The 16,034-nt window shown below is 42.1% G+C and overlaps 1 protein-coding gene across 1 annotated transcript; it reads left to right on the top strand.

Annotated features, from left to right (window-relative positions):
• Window positions 1-333: 333 nt before the first annotated feature.
• LOC115161328 (zinc finger protein 239) lies at window positions 334-7,572 on the top strand. The gene is made up of 3 exons (XM_029712232.1): window positions 334-513; window positions 692-776; window positions 6,107-7,572. The coding sequence occupies exons 1-3, from the start codon at window positions 502-504 to the stop codon at window positions 7,060-7,062; spliced, it is 1,053 nt and encodes a 350-aa protein (XP_029568092.1). The 5' UTR covers window positions 334-501; the 3' UTR covers window positions 7,063-7,572.
• Window positions 7,573-16,034: the final 8,462 nt, after the last annotated feature.

The raw sequence follows: 16,034 nt of genomic DNA on the forward strand, positions 1-16,034 counted from the left end.
ATCAGTCAAAACACCTCAAGGCATGGTATCAAGAACGAGATTAAATGAGCCACTAACATTCCCCACATGGTAGCTTCTTGTCATTCTTGCTGGCCATCTAGAATTCTTCCGAGAACTTCACCACACCTACCACCTCACAATCTCCCTAAAATCAGCACGGACCCCTCCGGATGTAGCGCTCAACAGTGCGTCCCACTTGTAAAGCAGCTGCTTCATCTTGATGTTCTTCTTTATCAAAGGCAACCACGACGATTTCCTTTTTTTTCAAACAAGCGCGCTCTCTTTCTCCCGGATTCATCGATTTCCTGGAGCGTGACGTCCCGGCCATCTAGAATCACAACAACAAGCGGACTTCTGCCCCATGCAAGCGCTTTTACATCGTTAGTCAACGCTTTACCGGACACAGACTAGCCTACAGACTTTACATTTAACACAAAGTTTGCTCAAAATAATACCCTCTTACATAGGCTTCATTTTCTTTACTAGATTTTACGGGACGCGATGGAAGAAGAGGTAAGTTTGGTATGCCTGTTTCACCATTGCTTTGGTTAATGTCTGCTGCAACTTTGAGGCAGGAGACACACTTCACGTGGAGCGCTTGTAGGATTTTGAGCGCGATATAGGCTACTCGTGCTTTTTTTAAAAAATAAAATGCGTTCATACTTATTAATCTATACATTTATCTACACAGCCTCATGGCAGGACATCGGTGAATAAATACCAACCGACGGAGTTGAAAGTCAAAGAAGAAGACAATGGCGATTTCAGTTATCAAAGTAAGAGTGGTGGCTGGGGATTATTACTGGATAAGTGTGGTACAAAAAAATTTAATTTGCTATTTACTTTAGTTTATTCTGATGTGGAATATGAATTATGGGACTGGTTAATTGCATTTTGATTACATAGAGAAAACAAATCCGTGAATATTGGCATAATAAGTGGCCCCCACACACTATTGCAGGGGTAGGCAATCCTGTTCCTGGAATCTCACAGGTACTGCTGGATTTTGTTCCAACTAGGCCCTGACCAGGGGTGCGTTCAGTTCGCTTGAACGTTTGCTACGTTGCGGAACGTTTTCTACTGAAGGACACGTTTTCCCAAAACGTTCTTGAACAGACTTTGAGAAACGTTTGCTTCTTTCAGTGGGTGTGGCTTGAAGCAACGAGTGACGTATTTAAAGGACAGGGGTGCATTTTGAACTCGCAACCCAACCCTTCCCTGTTTTTCAACTGGTCGTTCAGTACAGCACGGCTTCTGTTCAGTTGAACATTCTATTACGTTTTTATGTACTGAACGCAGCCCTGACCAACTGAGCTAAAAATGAACACACCTGGTCTTCCAGGTCAGTTAAATCAAATACATGAAGTGCTTGCAGCACTCCAAGACCAGGGTTGCCTTCTTTCCCTCCCGTTGAAGTGAACATGTCCTTCTCTGAGAAGGGAATTCGAGAGCTACAGTACAAGGTTCTATCTGCAAAAAGATGATTCTGAGATAATTTGCTTTAAAGTTCCGAACCTTCATTGGTTTGAATTGGTGTCAGCAATTTATATCTTGTATTCTTTTGATCTTAACATGGATTGGGGGTCTTAAGAGTACTATATAGGTAGAGAACATTGAACAAAACAAGGCTATATCATTAACAAAATACTTGATTGATTAATTAATGTCACTAATTAGTAAGGAACTCCCCACACCTGGTGGTCTAGGGCTTAATTGAAAGGAAAATCTAAGAACCTGCAGACTCTGGGCCCTCCATGGAATGAGTTTGAGACCCCTGCCTTAGTCTCTCCCATTCAAGCATAACTTTCCTTTAAGATTCGTGACCCGATTCAGGAAACTAGGCGTATGTCGCAAGTCACGACTTCACAGGAGGGCCGTTTGAACTTAAAATGTATACGAAATGCATTCTCGAACATGTGAACTTTCATGTGCCTTAATATCAAACTTGTATGCCATCTGTAAATACAAATAAAATTGTTGAATTACAAGCTTAGTTGGTTTAGCCACAGAAAAAGTGGCTAAACGCGATACATTTTAAAAAAGCAGCGTTCGACACGACCTTCCCGCTAGCCATGATTGGCTGAGATAATGAGTGGGCTAGACATGCCGAGAGATGAGTTTGGATTGGTCTGCCATATAGCACGTATCTGTTTATTGGAGCTGGTCAGTATGGCTAGGTAATCGTGTTGAACGCTGCTTTTTGAAAATGTATCGCGTAGTAAAACTGCATAAATCTAATGTCAAGTTAAAGTTTACTGTTAGCCAGTTAACTTTAGCTGGAGAATGATAGCTAAGGAGATGGAGAAAATACCAGTCTGGATACATTGTCAAACTAAGAGCAACCATGTATGGCATCAGACAGGAGATGCGTCCAACCATGTATACTGACTGATAAGATAGTCTAGCTAGCTACATTTTCAGATATTACACGTTTCTAATTTTAACAGAAAGTGGTTTCATTTCAAGTGTACTGTTAGCTAACTAATGTTAGCCGGCAGGGTGGCTAGCTAACGTTATGTGTATGATCTTATTCTTTGTATCTCAGACACATTTGCTTGACTAGTTATAGACATAGAACCTGGTTGGTTAGCTAGCTGCAGATTCATGCAGGGTAGTAACGTCATGAGGTGTGATTATGGTCCATTGTTTAGCTAGCTAGATGTCTTAACAAAAGACTCCACACTAATTTTGACAAAGTATTTATATTTCAAGTTAGTGTACTGTTAGCTAGCTAGCTAACGTTAGCTGGCTGGCTTGCTAACTAACGTTACGTTATGCATTGGGTTCATTGTTTACCTAGCTAGCTATCTAGCTACATTTCTTAACAAAAGAAGCTCGTCTTAGTGTGCCAGAGCGCAGAATAACTGATTAATTTTTGAATGCTCAACACCCGTTGAATAGTTGAATATATCCGGTGTCAGTAAACATCCGAAACAAAGTGTAATTCATTGTTGCCAGCAGCACATTTAGTCACTAATGCTCTGGATAATATGAAAACAGCCTAACCAGCTCTGCTAGGGTGAGTAAAATGGTCAGAGTGGGGTGTTCTCTCATTATGCATCTGGAAGTAGCTAGCCAATTAGCTTGGGTGCTTGACTGTAGTTGAGGTCAGAGCTTTCAGAACAAGCCTACTTATTGGCCAGAGCATCCAGTGTGCTCTGAACGCAAAACGCTCTGAATTTACAAACGGACAATCTGACTGCACAGTTGCAGTCACTAACGGTCTGGATAACATAACAGCCTAACCAGCTCTGCTAGGGTAAGTAATGTTCAATGAGCTGTTCTCTCTCTCTTAGATGTCTGGAAGTAGATGGCAAGTTAGTACAGAACGGTTAGATCAACCTTTAAAGAGATGGGTGGGGCTAAGGCTTAAGAGGGTGTGAATAATGTTGAATGGGTGTAAACAAAGAAGGGTTCTCTAATAGTAGTACCAAAACATTGAAAGATGGTTTTCTCAAGAGTGAGTTTATAAGTTGATCAACATTCAAAGCCAAATTACTTATCTATTGTTTCCTGAAATGCAGTGTATGATATATCAGAGGTGTGGACGCGTCACATGACTTGGACTCGAGTCACGTATGATGATTTTAGACTCAACTTGACAAAATTGACTCAACTTGACAAAAGACTTGCAACTCGACTTTGACTTTAACACCAATGACTCGTGACTTAACTTGGACTTGAGCCTTTTGACTTGAACTGACTTGATACCCTCCCCAAGCCCAAATATAAAAAATGATGCTATTAAAAAAAGTGTGCAGCGCATCAATTCTTCATTTAAAGGATTACAGTTTGAATCAGACAGCAGCCAATCAAATTGTGCCAGCGGAGATAAAGTTGCGCGTGGTAGTGCAGAGGAACGTCGGCAGGTGAATTCAGACGGAGCCCTTGGAAAGATGATATTCCCAAATTATTATTTTCGGATATAAAGACTACGCTGTAGTCAACAAAAAACATATTGCAATTTGGAAAACATGCGAGAAGAAAATTACAGACTGCGGAGCAACAACTTCCAACTTTGCTTGACATTTGAAGCTGCACAAAGAACAGTAAGTCGTGGCTAATATAGCCGACAGCTATATCTAACTTTGCTAGTGTAGCATGTAGGCTAATAACGTTAAATCAATGAGCCCCCACACAGTCAGTCAGTGCGGGAACGTGATCATTGCACCCAAGATTGAGCTACAACTGGCTAGGCAGTTGGTGGCCTAAATCCTGCCTGATGTTACGGCTGTTCCTAAAACCATTGACATACATTAGCTTACTGTAACCACACACCGAGAGAGTGTGTGTGTGTGTGGGTTAAGGTTGGGCGATTGTGTACAAGCCAGCCTCGATAGTCGATCGCTATGGCGGTGGGGGACGGGGGGTGGACGGTGCTACTGCTGCCTCAATTATTTTTGACAGACTTTTATCGAATTAGATCTTTTGCAAATGCAAAGCGTTATAGGGCCCAGAGATAAGAGAAAAAACGAAACTGTTTGTGCATCACACACACGTAGTCTCCAAGTTAAGGTTTTATCTCCCATCTTTGGGATCTGTATTTTTTTCTCAGACATTCAGGCCAGTGTTCAAATTGTAGGCCTACTTGAAGTTCAGTAGCAGTTGTTTTGATGTACCTTTTAAGATCTGCCCCTTTTTTCCAATTTTCGCCTAAAATGACATACCCAAATCTAATTGTCTGTAGCTCAGGCCCTGAAGCAAGGATATGCATATTTTTGCTACTATTTGAAAGGAAACACTTTGAAGTTTGTGGAAATGTGAAAGGAATGTAGGAGAATATAACACAATAGATCTGGTAAAAGATAATACAAAGAAAAAAACAACCGTTCTTTTGTATTTTTTTTGTACCTATGAACTGCAAGAGAGGCCATAATGTATTTTTCCAGCCCAGGTGCAATTTAGATTTTGGCCACTTGATGGCAGCAGTGTGTAAAGTTTGACTGATCCAATTAACCATTTTATTTCTGTTCTAAATGTTGTATCAAATGTGCCTAATTTGTTTATTAATAACTTTTCATGTTCAAAAATTGTGCACTCCTCAAACAATAGCATGGAATTATTTCACTGTAATAGCTACTGTAAATTGGACAGTGCAGTTAGATTAACAACAATTTAAGCTTCCTGCCAGATATATCATATGTCTATGTCCTGGGAAATGTTCTTGTTACTTACAACCTCATGCTAATTAAACTAGCCTACGTTAGCACAACCATCCCATTGAAGGGACACCGATCCCGTAGAAGTTATTAAATTATTGTAACTTTATGGCAGGTTTGTTTTAGGTGTCTAGAGTATATCTGGAGAGAGAGGGCACTAGAATATTAGTTTTGTTTCATTGATGTTTCTCTCATGGCTACCCATATATTTTCATGAAAATAGGAAGTTTATTTGGAAAGTAATAAATATATATATTTTTAAAAGCATTCATGATTTGCGTAAATTTAATATACTAACTATTACTCTTGTTAAAAATATGAAATTCTATTCAATTTGGTGAAGAGCACATGACTTAAGGACTCAACTCAATGTTCAGGAGTTGAGACTTGACTTGGGATTTGTCGGTTTTGACTTGGGACTTGAGTGCTAAGACTTGAGACGTACTTGTGACTTATAAAAAGGGTGCGACGCAATGGTGGAGGCATGCAGAGGCCAAATTGAGTTCCGAACCACATCGCCATGTGCATCCCAAATTTTGTAACAATGCGGAGGTTCTGTATAGCTCTGCATTGACATGTTTGGTTGATGGTAGGTGGGGGGGGGGGGGGAGTTCCTGTATAAACACAAACTCACTTCCATGACAACAGCTCTGCTTCGCGAAGCACAAGAAGTGTGAGCGTAAATACTGCACGGCCAATGCAGACGTTGGATTGACTATGCAGCGCCTTTTACCCGGCAAGGTCCAGAGTAATGCTGGTTTTCTGTTCTACCAGATAATGAATTGTTCCCACCTGTTGTCCCAGGTCTAAATCAGTCCCCTACACTAACTTAAACCTAGGAATAGGGAGTCTAGAGCCCTGATTTGGATTGGTCACATGACAATTTATCATGTGGAGATTTACTAAGCTCTATTTGTCTAACTCAAGATCTTGTTTGTTTTTGCCAGGGCCAGGAGGGAGCCCAAACTCACACTCCGACAGTGGGAAGACTTCCTCGGAGTCAGGGGAATCAGACAGAGAGCTGCCCAAATCAGACAGACCGTACAACTGCTCTCTGTGCGGAAAGGGATTTTCCCAATTGGGACATCTGAAATTACACAATAAAACACATACAGGAGAGAAACGCTATGGCTGTATTCAATGCGGGAAGAGTTTTGCAAGGTCAGACTATTTAAAAAAACATGCGAAAATTCACAGTGTAGAGAAACCATACAAATGCTCTGTGTGCGGGAAGTTATTTGCTAGGTCAGACATCTTAACCATACACAAGAGAGTTCACACTTCAGAGAGGGTGCAGCACCCCACCAAAGAGAAACTCTATCCCTGCTCTCAGTGCGGAAAGCGGTTCTCTCAATTGGGAAACCTCAAATCGCACGAGAGCACTGTGCATGCAGGAAAGAAGCCTTTCAACTGTCCTGAATGCGGAAAGGGGTTCTCACATTTTGGCAACATGCAAAAACACCAGCGGGTGCACACCGGAGAGAAACCCTTCAAGTGCCCTGATTGTGGGACAGGCTTTTCCAGATCACATCACCTCAAAACACATCAGCAAATTCATAAAGGGGAGAAGCCTCACTTATGCACTGAATGTGGGAAGGGTTTTGCTAGGGCAGACTCTTTAACGGCACATCAGCGAGTGCACAGGCTAGACAACAAGCCTTACGGCTGTTCTGACTGTGGCAAAGCCTTCTCTTCATTCGGAAACTTAACACAGCATCAGAGAATTCACACCGGAGAGAAACCATATCAGTGCTCTCAGTGCGAGAGAAGCTTTGCTTTTTCAACAGATTTGAAAAATCACCAGAGGAGACACACTGGAATGAAACCATACTATTGCTCGGACTGTGGGAGAAGTTTCACAACGGCATCTTCCCTAAAATCACACCATAAAATACACAAATGATAAAAGTCATGATCTCCGTGTGGTAGAAGTGTCTACATTGTCAAACACTAGCAAAATGCTGCTGATGGGGAAACCTTGAGGAGGCTCACATTTTGCTTAGGAATACTAGAGGCACAATTTTGTCAAATGGTTTAACCCTTGGTTAAAAACAGCATGGAAATTGATGCCATCTGCAATGTTTTGTTTTTAATACAGTGACTGGTTAATTGGATGGTTATTTTTACAATGAAACTACCTGAATTGTATTAGTTTGTTTTTTTTTACCCAGAAATCTCTTAAAATGTTTGAATGTGTTTACTAGATAGCTCCAGTTGTGTGTGAATTTTTTTCTATGTATGTTGATAATGACAAGCAAAAAAACATGACTAGGGAACAAGAATCTCCTGCAAATTATGTTAACTTTTTGTTGTATAAACCTGCATTTGTCATAAGAGGGTCAGGACACATTACATTGCAATCACAAAACATATGCAATGTCATAAGCTATACTGACAAACGTTTGCAAACTCATTTGAAGCATTTATGCTTTTATTTAGTCCTCTGACTGTAGCTCAGTTGGTAGAGATAAGAGCGTCTGCTAAATGGCATACTGACTGGCTGCATCACTGCTTGGTATGGCAATAGCACCCCCCTCGATCACATGGCGCTACAAAGGGCTGTGCAGACAGCTAAGGACATCACTGGGGCTGAGCTCCCTGCCATCCAGGACCTCTATCAGGCGGTTGACTTGACAGCTCATGCAGTTTCAGTGTTCTGATTACAGAGATCTGATCATGGAATTCCGAACACCATGTTTCTACACCTACACAGTTGCACGTTAAAAAAAACTGGCATACTCTGAAATAGACAAGGTCAAATCATGACATCGGTGATCTTCAGGTCGGAAAGTTGGAAAGTCTAGAAAGAAGCCCGAGTTCCCGAGTTGGAATTCCGAGTTTGATGACTGTTCAAATCGATTTTTCCCAATCGGAGCTCGGGTGGCTGGTCTCAGACGATCCCGCAGGCGAAGAAGCCGGATGTGGAGGGCCTGGGCTGGTGTGGTTTAACGTGGTCTGCGGTTGTGAGGCCGGCTGTACGTACTACCAAATTCTCGTTGGAGGCGTCTTAATGTAAAGAAATTGACATTCAATTATCTGGCAACAGCTCTGGTGGATGTTCCTGCAGTCAGCATGCCAATTGCATGCTCCCTCAACTTTTTATTTATTTTTAGTGTGTAGATCAGCTTTAATATTGCAGATTGTGGCTTTGACCAACACAATTGTCTGCATTATTTCCAATCCCCCATATTTTTTTTGTAAATATATACAGTGCCAGTCAAAAGTTTGGACACACCTACAAATCTTTTGGGTTTTAATTTATTTGTACTATTTTCTACATTGTAGAATAATAGTGAAGACATCCAAACTAACGCATATAGAATCATGTAGTAACCAAAAAAGTGTTTAACAAATCAAAATATATTTGAGAATCTTCATAGTAGGCACCCTTTGCCTTGATGACAGCTTTGCACACTCTTGGCATTCTCTCAACCAGCTTCATAAGGTACTCATCTGGAATGCATTTAAATTAACAGGTATGCCTTGTTAGAAGTTAATTTGTGGAATTTCTTTCCTTAATGGGTTTGAGCCAATCAGTTGTCAGATGACCTGGCCTCAACCCAATTGAGATGGTTTGGAATGAGTTGGACCGCAGAGAGAAGGAAAAGCAGCCAACAAGTGCTCAGCATGTCGGAACTCCTTCAAGACTGTTGGAAAAGCATTCCAGGTGAAGCTGGTTGAGAGAAAGCCAGGAGTGTGCAAAGCTGTCAAGGCAAGGGGTGGCTCCTTTGAAGAATCTAAATTATATTTGGATTTGTTTAACACTATTAATCTACAATTTAGAAAATAGTAAAAATAAAGAAAATCCCTTGAATGAGTAGCTGTGTCCAAACTTTTGCCTGGTACTGTAAAAAACAAGTCACTAGGTGTAGGCAAGGCCATAAGCAAATAGGTAAACTGGTATTATGACTAAAGAGTTAATCATGGTGATTTTTCCCCAAATAGACTGGTATTTTCCTTTCCATGGTAACAAGAGCTTATCTATTTTTGCCAACTTTCTATTAAAATGTATTGTAATGAGAAGAATATTTTTTCTTTTCGGGATATGAATACTAAGTGTCCACTTCACCGTCAGAATATTTGATTGGTAAACTACACGGAAATGTAAAAGTTTTTTGGGGATGCAATACGTAATATCATAATTTGGTTGTAATCCAGAGGTTAGAAAAAGTATCTAGGTCATCTATGAGGTTGTGGAGGGATCCAAATTGTGGATTTGAAAGAAAATATGAATCTGCGTACAATGACGTCTTTTGTTTTCAAACCATTGATTTCTAGGCCTTTGATATTATTGTTGGATCTGATTTTAATAGCTAGCAATTCGATGACCGTAATAATAATTAGATATACCGATAGTGGATAACCTTGTTTTACTCCTCTTGACAGTTCAAGACTTTCTGAGAAGTAGCCATGATTTACTATTTTACACCTAGAGTTACTATACATAGTTGCAGTCGAAAGTTTACATACACCTTAGCCAAATATATTTCAACTCAGTTTTTCACAATTCCTGACATTTAATCCTAGTAAAAATTCCCTGTTTTAGGTCAGTTAGGATCACCCCTTTATTTTAATAATGTGAAATGTCAGAATAATAGTAGAGAGAATGATTTATTTCAGCTTTTCTTTCATCACATTCCCAGTGGGTCAGAAGTTTACATGCACTCAGTTAATATTTGGTAGCATTGCCTTTAAATTGTTTAACTTGGGTCAAACGTTTCTGATAGCCTTCCACAAGCTTCCCACAATAAATTGGGTGAATTTTGGCCCATTCCTCCTGACAGAGCTGGTGTAACTGAGTCAGGTTTGTAGGCCTCCTTGCTCGCACACACTTTTTCAGTTCTGCCCCCAAATTGTCTATAGGGTTGAGGTCAGGGCTTTGATGGCCACTCCAGTACCTTGACTTGTTGTCCTTAAGCCATTTTGCCACAACTTTGGAAGTATGCTTGGAGTCATTGTCTATTTGGAAGACCCATTTGCGACCAAGCTTTAACTTCCTGACTGGTGTCTTGAGATGTTGCTTCAATATATCCACATCATTTTCCTATCTAATGATGCCATCTATTTTGTGAAGTGCACCAGTCCCTCCTGCAGCAAAGCACCCCCACAACATGATGCTGCCACCCCCGTGCTTCACGGTTGGAATGGTGTTATTTGGCTTGCAAGCCTCCCCCTTTTTCCTCCAAACATAACGATGGTCATTATGGCCAAACAGTTCTATTTTTGTTTCATCAGACCAGAGGACATTTCTCCAAAAAGTACTATCTTTGTCCCCATGTGCAGTTGCAAACCGTAGTCTGGCTTTTTATAGTGGTTTTGGAGCAGTGGCTTCTTCCTTGCTGAGCGGCCTTTCAGGTTATGTCGATATAGGACTCGTTTTACTGTGGATATAGATAATTTTGTATCAGTTTCCTCCAGCATCTTCACAAGGTCCTTTCCTGCTGTTCTGGGATTGATTTGCACTTTTCGCACCAAAGTACGTTCATCTCTAGGAGACAGAACGCGTCTCCTTCCTGAGCGGTATGACGGCTGCGTGGTCCCATGGTGTTTATACTTGCATACTATTGTTTGTACAGATTAACGTGGTACCTTCAGGCGTTTCGAAATTGCTCCCAAGGATGAACCAGACTTGTGGAGGTCTACAATTGTTTTCTGAGGTATTGGCTGATTTCTTTTGATTTTCCCATGATGTCAAGCAAAGAGGCACTGCGTTTGAAGGTAGGCCTTGAAATACATCCACAGGTACACTTCCAATAGGCTAATTGACATCATTTGAGTCAATCAGAAGCTTCTAAATCCATGACATAATTTTCTGGAATTTTCCAAGCTGTTTAAAGGCACAGTCAACTTAGTGTATGTAAACTTCCGACTTCTACTGTAAATTTGACCCATTTGTATAAGAGATTCTCTAATATTGAAATATTCCATTCGTACTTTATCAAAAGCCTTTTCAAAGTCAGCTATGAATACCAGGCCTGATTTTTCATAGTGTTCTGTTGTTTCCAGTGCTTGTCTTATATTATCTTGATCTTATATATTATCTTGATACACTTGATCTTTCTTGAATAAGTTCCTCCATTTCTTTTTGTATTTCCTTTAACGTATTCTGTACCTCTATGGTACAGAGTCTAAAATTGCATGGCCTCTAAAGGCACATTTAAAAGAGTCCCATACAATAAGGGGATCTGCTGTACCTATGATATGTAGGGAAAAGTCAGTTATGAATTATTCTGTCCTGGTTAAAAACAAGTTGTCATCAAATAGGCTTTGATTAAATTTCCAATATCCTCGCCCACGTGGAAATTCTGTAAGAGTGATATATTATGCTAATGTAACCGATGTGAAATGGCTAGTTAGCGGTGGTGCGCGCTAATAGCATTTCAATCAGTGACGTCACTCGCTCTGAGACTTGAAGTAGGGTTTCCCCTTGCGTTGCAAGGGCCGCGGCTTTTGTGGCGCGATGGGTAACGATGCTTTGTGGGGTGTCAGTTGTTGATGTGTGCAAGGGTCTCTGGTTCGAGCCCGGGTTGGGGCGAAGAGAGTGACGGAACCTACACTGTACACTAATGATTTGATGGCCTGACCGCCAATTGCACGCTCCCTCAAAACTTAAGACATCTGTGGCATTGTGTTTTGTGAGAACTGCACATTTTAGTGTGGCCTTTTATTTTCCCTAGCACAAGGTGCACCTGTGTAATGATCATGCTGTTTAATCAGCTTATTTTTATGCCACATGTTGGGTGGATGGATTATCTTGGCAAAGGAGAGATGCTCACTAACAGGGATGTAAACAAATATGTGCACAACATTTGAGAGAAACCTTTTGTGCATATGGGAAATTAATGGGATCTTTTATTTCTGCTCATGAAACATGGGACTAACACTTTACATGTTGCGTTTATAGTTTTGTTCAGTATATGTTTAAGAATGTTGAAACTAGTTTTCATTTGGAAGGTAAATAAAGTGTTTTTATCAAAGCAATCACCTTTGCATGTGAAAACACAGAATTCTACTCATTACTCCACGTGCTTAACCTATGTCACTTTTGTATTCCGAACAGAGCACCGGGCTCACGAGGCAGCCCAGTTCCAACACTAGTGCAATCAACTTTGACTAGGGCCAGGCCTTAGCCATTAATAGAATCCCCTCTATGCTAGGTGTAGCTAACAGTGTTCAGCCAATTAGGTGATCCTTAACAAAGAGTCATGCTCTGGTCCATTTGTACAATGTGCAGTGTTGTACCTGCTGGCTCAAGGGCCGAATAAATGTGCTAGCCGACGTAGCCTACGATGTGCGTCCAGATGATAGTGGACCCGTCAAAAGACAGGTAAATGGCGACCACTAGCGGCTGTCCAGGCTGTGTTGTTTGGTCCTCCCTTTAGGATTTGTAAAAGCTGTTTATTAGGCTACAGATTACATACATTATGGTGAACTTCACAGGGAGGTGAAAGTGCATGGTGATGATCTTGATGCTCATTTCCAATAAATGTATTTCTATAACCATATTGCACTTTGCTAAGATTTTTTTTCTTCACAAGCAGGAAGCACAGGATATACTGCGAACACCCGACAAGGCCGACATACCCGTTATTGGCAAGAGAAAGAGACGCAGGTACAGAGGACACAGAGCCGGATGCCTCATAAAAATCAGGAGAAGGCGAGTGGGAAACCTGCCATTACCGTCAATATTACTCGGCAATTTACAATCATTGGACAATAAATTAGATGAGGTACGATCACGAATATCCTACCAACGGGACATAAACTGTAACATCTTATGTTTCACGGAATCGTGGCTGAATGATGACATGGATATTCAGCTAGCAAGATATACGCTGCACCGGCTAGATAGAACAGCACACACCGGTAAGACGAGGGGGGGCGGTCTGTGCATATTTGTAAACAGCTAGTGCACGAAATCTAAGGAAGTCTCTAGATTTTGGAGTATAGTAAGTAGAGAGTATCTTATGATAAACTGCAGACCACACTATTTGCCAAGAGAGTTTATCTATACTTTTCGTGGCTGTTTATTTACCACCACAGACGGACACTGGCACTAAGACCGCACTCAGTCAGCTGTAATAAGGAAATAAGCAAACAGGAAACCGCTCACCCAGAGGCGGCGCTCCTAGTGGCCGAAGACTTTAATGCAGGGAAACTTAAATCAGTTTTACCTCATTTCGATCAACATGTTAAATGTGCAACCAGAGGTAAAACAATTCTAGATCACCTGTACTCCACACACACAGATGCGTACAAAGCTCTCCTTCGCCCTCCATTTCGTAAATCTGACCACAATTCTATCCTCCTAATTCCTGCTTACAAACAAAAATTAGAGCAGGAAACACCAGTGACTCAGTCTATAAAAAAGTGGTCAGATGAAGCAGATGCTAAGCTACAGGACTATTTTGCTAGCACCGACTGGAATATGTTCCGGGATTCTTCCGATTGCATTGAGGAGTACACCACAAGTCACTGGCTTTATCAATAATTGCATCGAGGATGTTGTCCCCACAGTAACTGTACGTACATACCCCAACCGGAAGCCATGGATTACAGGCAACATTCGCACTGAGCTAAAGGGTAGAGCTGCCGCTTTCAAGGTGCGTGACTCTAACCCGGAAGCGTATAAGAAATCCTGCTATGCCCTCCGACAAACCAACAAACAGGCAAAGCACCAATACAGGGCTAAGATTGAATTGTACTACACCGGCTCCGATGCTCGTCTTATGTGACAGGGCTTGCAAACTATTACAGACTACAAAGGGACGCACAGCCACGAGCTGCCCAGTGACAAGCCTACCAGACAAGCTAAATCACTTTTATGCTCACTTCGAGGCAAGCAACACTGAGGCATGCATGAGAGCATCAGCTGTTCCGGATGACAGTGTGATCACGCTCTCCGTAGCCGACGTGAGTAAGACCTTTTAAACGGGTCAACATTCACAAGGCCGCGGGGCCAGACGGATTACCAGGACATGTGCTGACCAACTGGCAGTCTTCACTGACATTTTCAGCATGTCCCTGTCTGAGTCTGTAATACCAACATATTTCAAGCAGACCACCATAGTCCCTGTGTCCAAGAACACTAAGGCAACCTGCCTAAATGACTACAGACCCATAGCACTCACGTCCGTAGCCATGAAGTGCTTTGAAAGGCTGGTAATGGCTCACATCAACACCATTATCCCAGAACCCTAGACCCACTCCAATTTGCATACCGCCCAAACAGATCCACAGATGATGCAATCTCTACTGCACTCCACACTGCACTTTCCCACTGGACAAAAGGAACACCTACGTGTAAATGCTATTCATTGACTACAGCTCAGCGTTCAACACCATAGTACCCTCAAAGCTCATCACTAAGCTAAGGATCCTGGGACTAAACACCTCTCTCTGCAACTGGATCCTGGACTTACTGACGGGCTGCCCCCAGGTGGTGAGGGTAGGTAGCAACACGTCTGCCACGCTGATCCTCAACACTGGAGCCCCTCAGGGGTGCGTGCTCAGTCCCCTCCTGTACTCCCTGTTCACCCACGACTGCGTGGCCAGGTATGACTCCAATTTTGCAGACAACACAACAGTGGTAGGTCTGATCACTGACAACGCTGAGACAGCCTATAGGGAGGAGGTCGGAGACCTGGCCCGGGTAGTGCCAGAATAACAACCTATCCCTCAACGTAACCAAGACTAAGGAGATGATTGTGGACTACAGGAAAAGGAGGACCAAGCACGCCCCCATTCTCATCGACAGGGCTGTAGTGGAGCAGGTTGAGAACGTCAAGTTCCTTGGTGTCCACATCACCAACAAACTAACATGGTCCAAACACACTAACACAGTTGTGAAGAGGGCACGACAAAGCCTATTCCCCCTCAGGAAACTAAAAAGATTTGGCATGGGTCCTCAGATCTTCAAAAGTTTCTACAGCTGCAACATCGAGAGCATCCTGACTGGTTGCATCACTGCCTGGTACGGCAACTGCTCGGCCTCCGACCGCAAGGCACTACAGAGTGTACGGTGTCAGAGGAAGGCCCTAAAAATTGTCAAAGATCCCACCCACCCCAGTCATAGACTGTTCTCACTACTACCGCATGGCAAGTGGTACCGGAGCGCCAAGTCTAGGACTAAAAGGCTTCTCAACAGCTTTTACCCCCAAGCCATAAGACTCCTGAACACGTAATCAAATGGCTACCCGGACTATTTGCATTGTGTCGTCCCCCCCTCTTTTACACTGCTGCTACTCTCTGTTTATCATTTATGCATAGCCACTTTAACTATACATTTCATGTACATTCTACCTCAATTAGCCCGACTAACCGGTGCCCCTGCAGATTGGCTACCCGGACTATATGCATTGTGTCCTGCCACCGACCACCCGCCAACCCCTCTTTTATGCAACTGCTACTCTCTGTTTATCATATATGCATAGTCACTTTAACCATACCTACATGTACATACTACCTCAATTAGCCCGACTAACCGGTGCCTGTATATAGCCTCGCCACTGTATATAGCCTCGCTACTGTTATTATTCACTGTCTTTCTACTGTTTTTTTATTTCCTTACTTATCTATTGTTCACCTAATACCAATTGTTTTTACTTAAACATTGCACTGATGGTTAGTAAGCATTTCACTGTAAGGTGTTGTATTCGGCGCACGTAACAAACTTTGATTTGATCGGTTATCTTTGTACAATGGATAAAGGCCATGATTTCTTATCTGCAGCAGAAATAAGGACTGAGACACAGGTGAGACGGGTGCGTATAAAGCTTCTCAGAGCGGTAGTGCTGATCTAGGCTCAGGTTCTACCTTTTTTCAATATGACTTAAAAGGTCAAACTGATCCTAGATCTGCACTCCTACCCAATTT

The sequence above is a fragment of the Salmo trutta genome, chromosome 2, assembly GCF_901001165.1.
Source record: "Salmo trutta chromosome 2, fSalTru1.1, whole genome shotgun sequence".
Taxonomy (NCBI): Eukaryota; Metazoa; Chordata; class Actinopteri; order Salmoniformes; family Salmonidae; genus Salmo; species Salmo trutta.

Bases quoted from the DNA above. Each gene is read 5' to 3' on its own strand.
- LOC115161328 (XM_029712232.1), top strand. The intron at 777-6,106 runs GTAAGAGTGGTG...TGTTTTTGCCAG, and splicing joins TGGCGATTTCAGTTATCAAA to GGCCAGGAGGGAGCCCAAAC.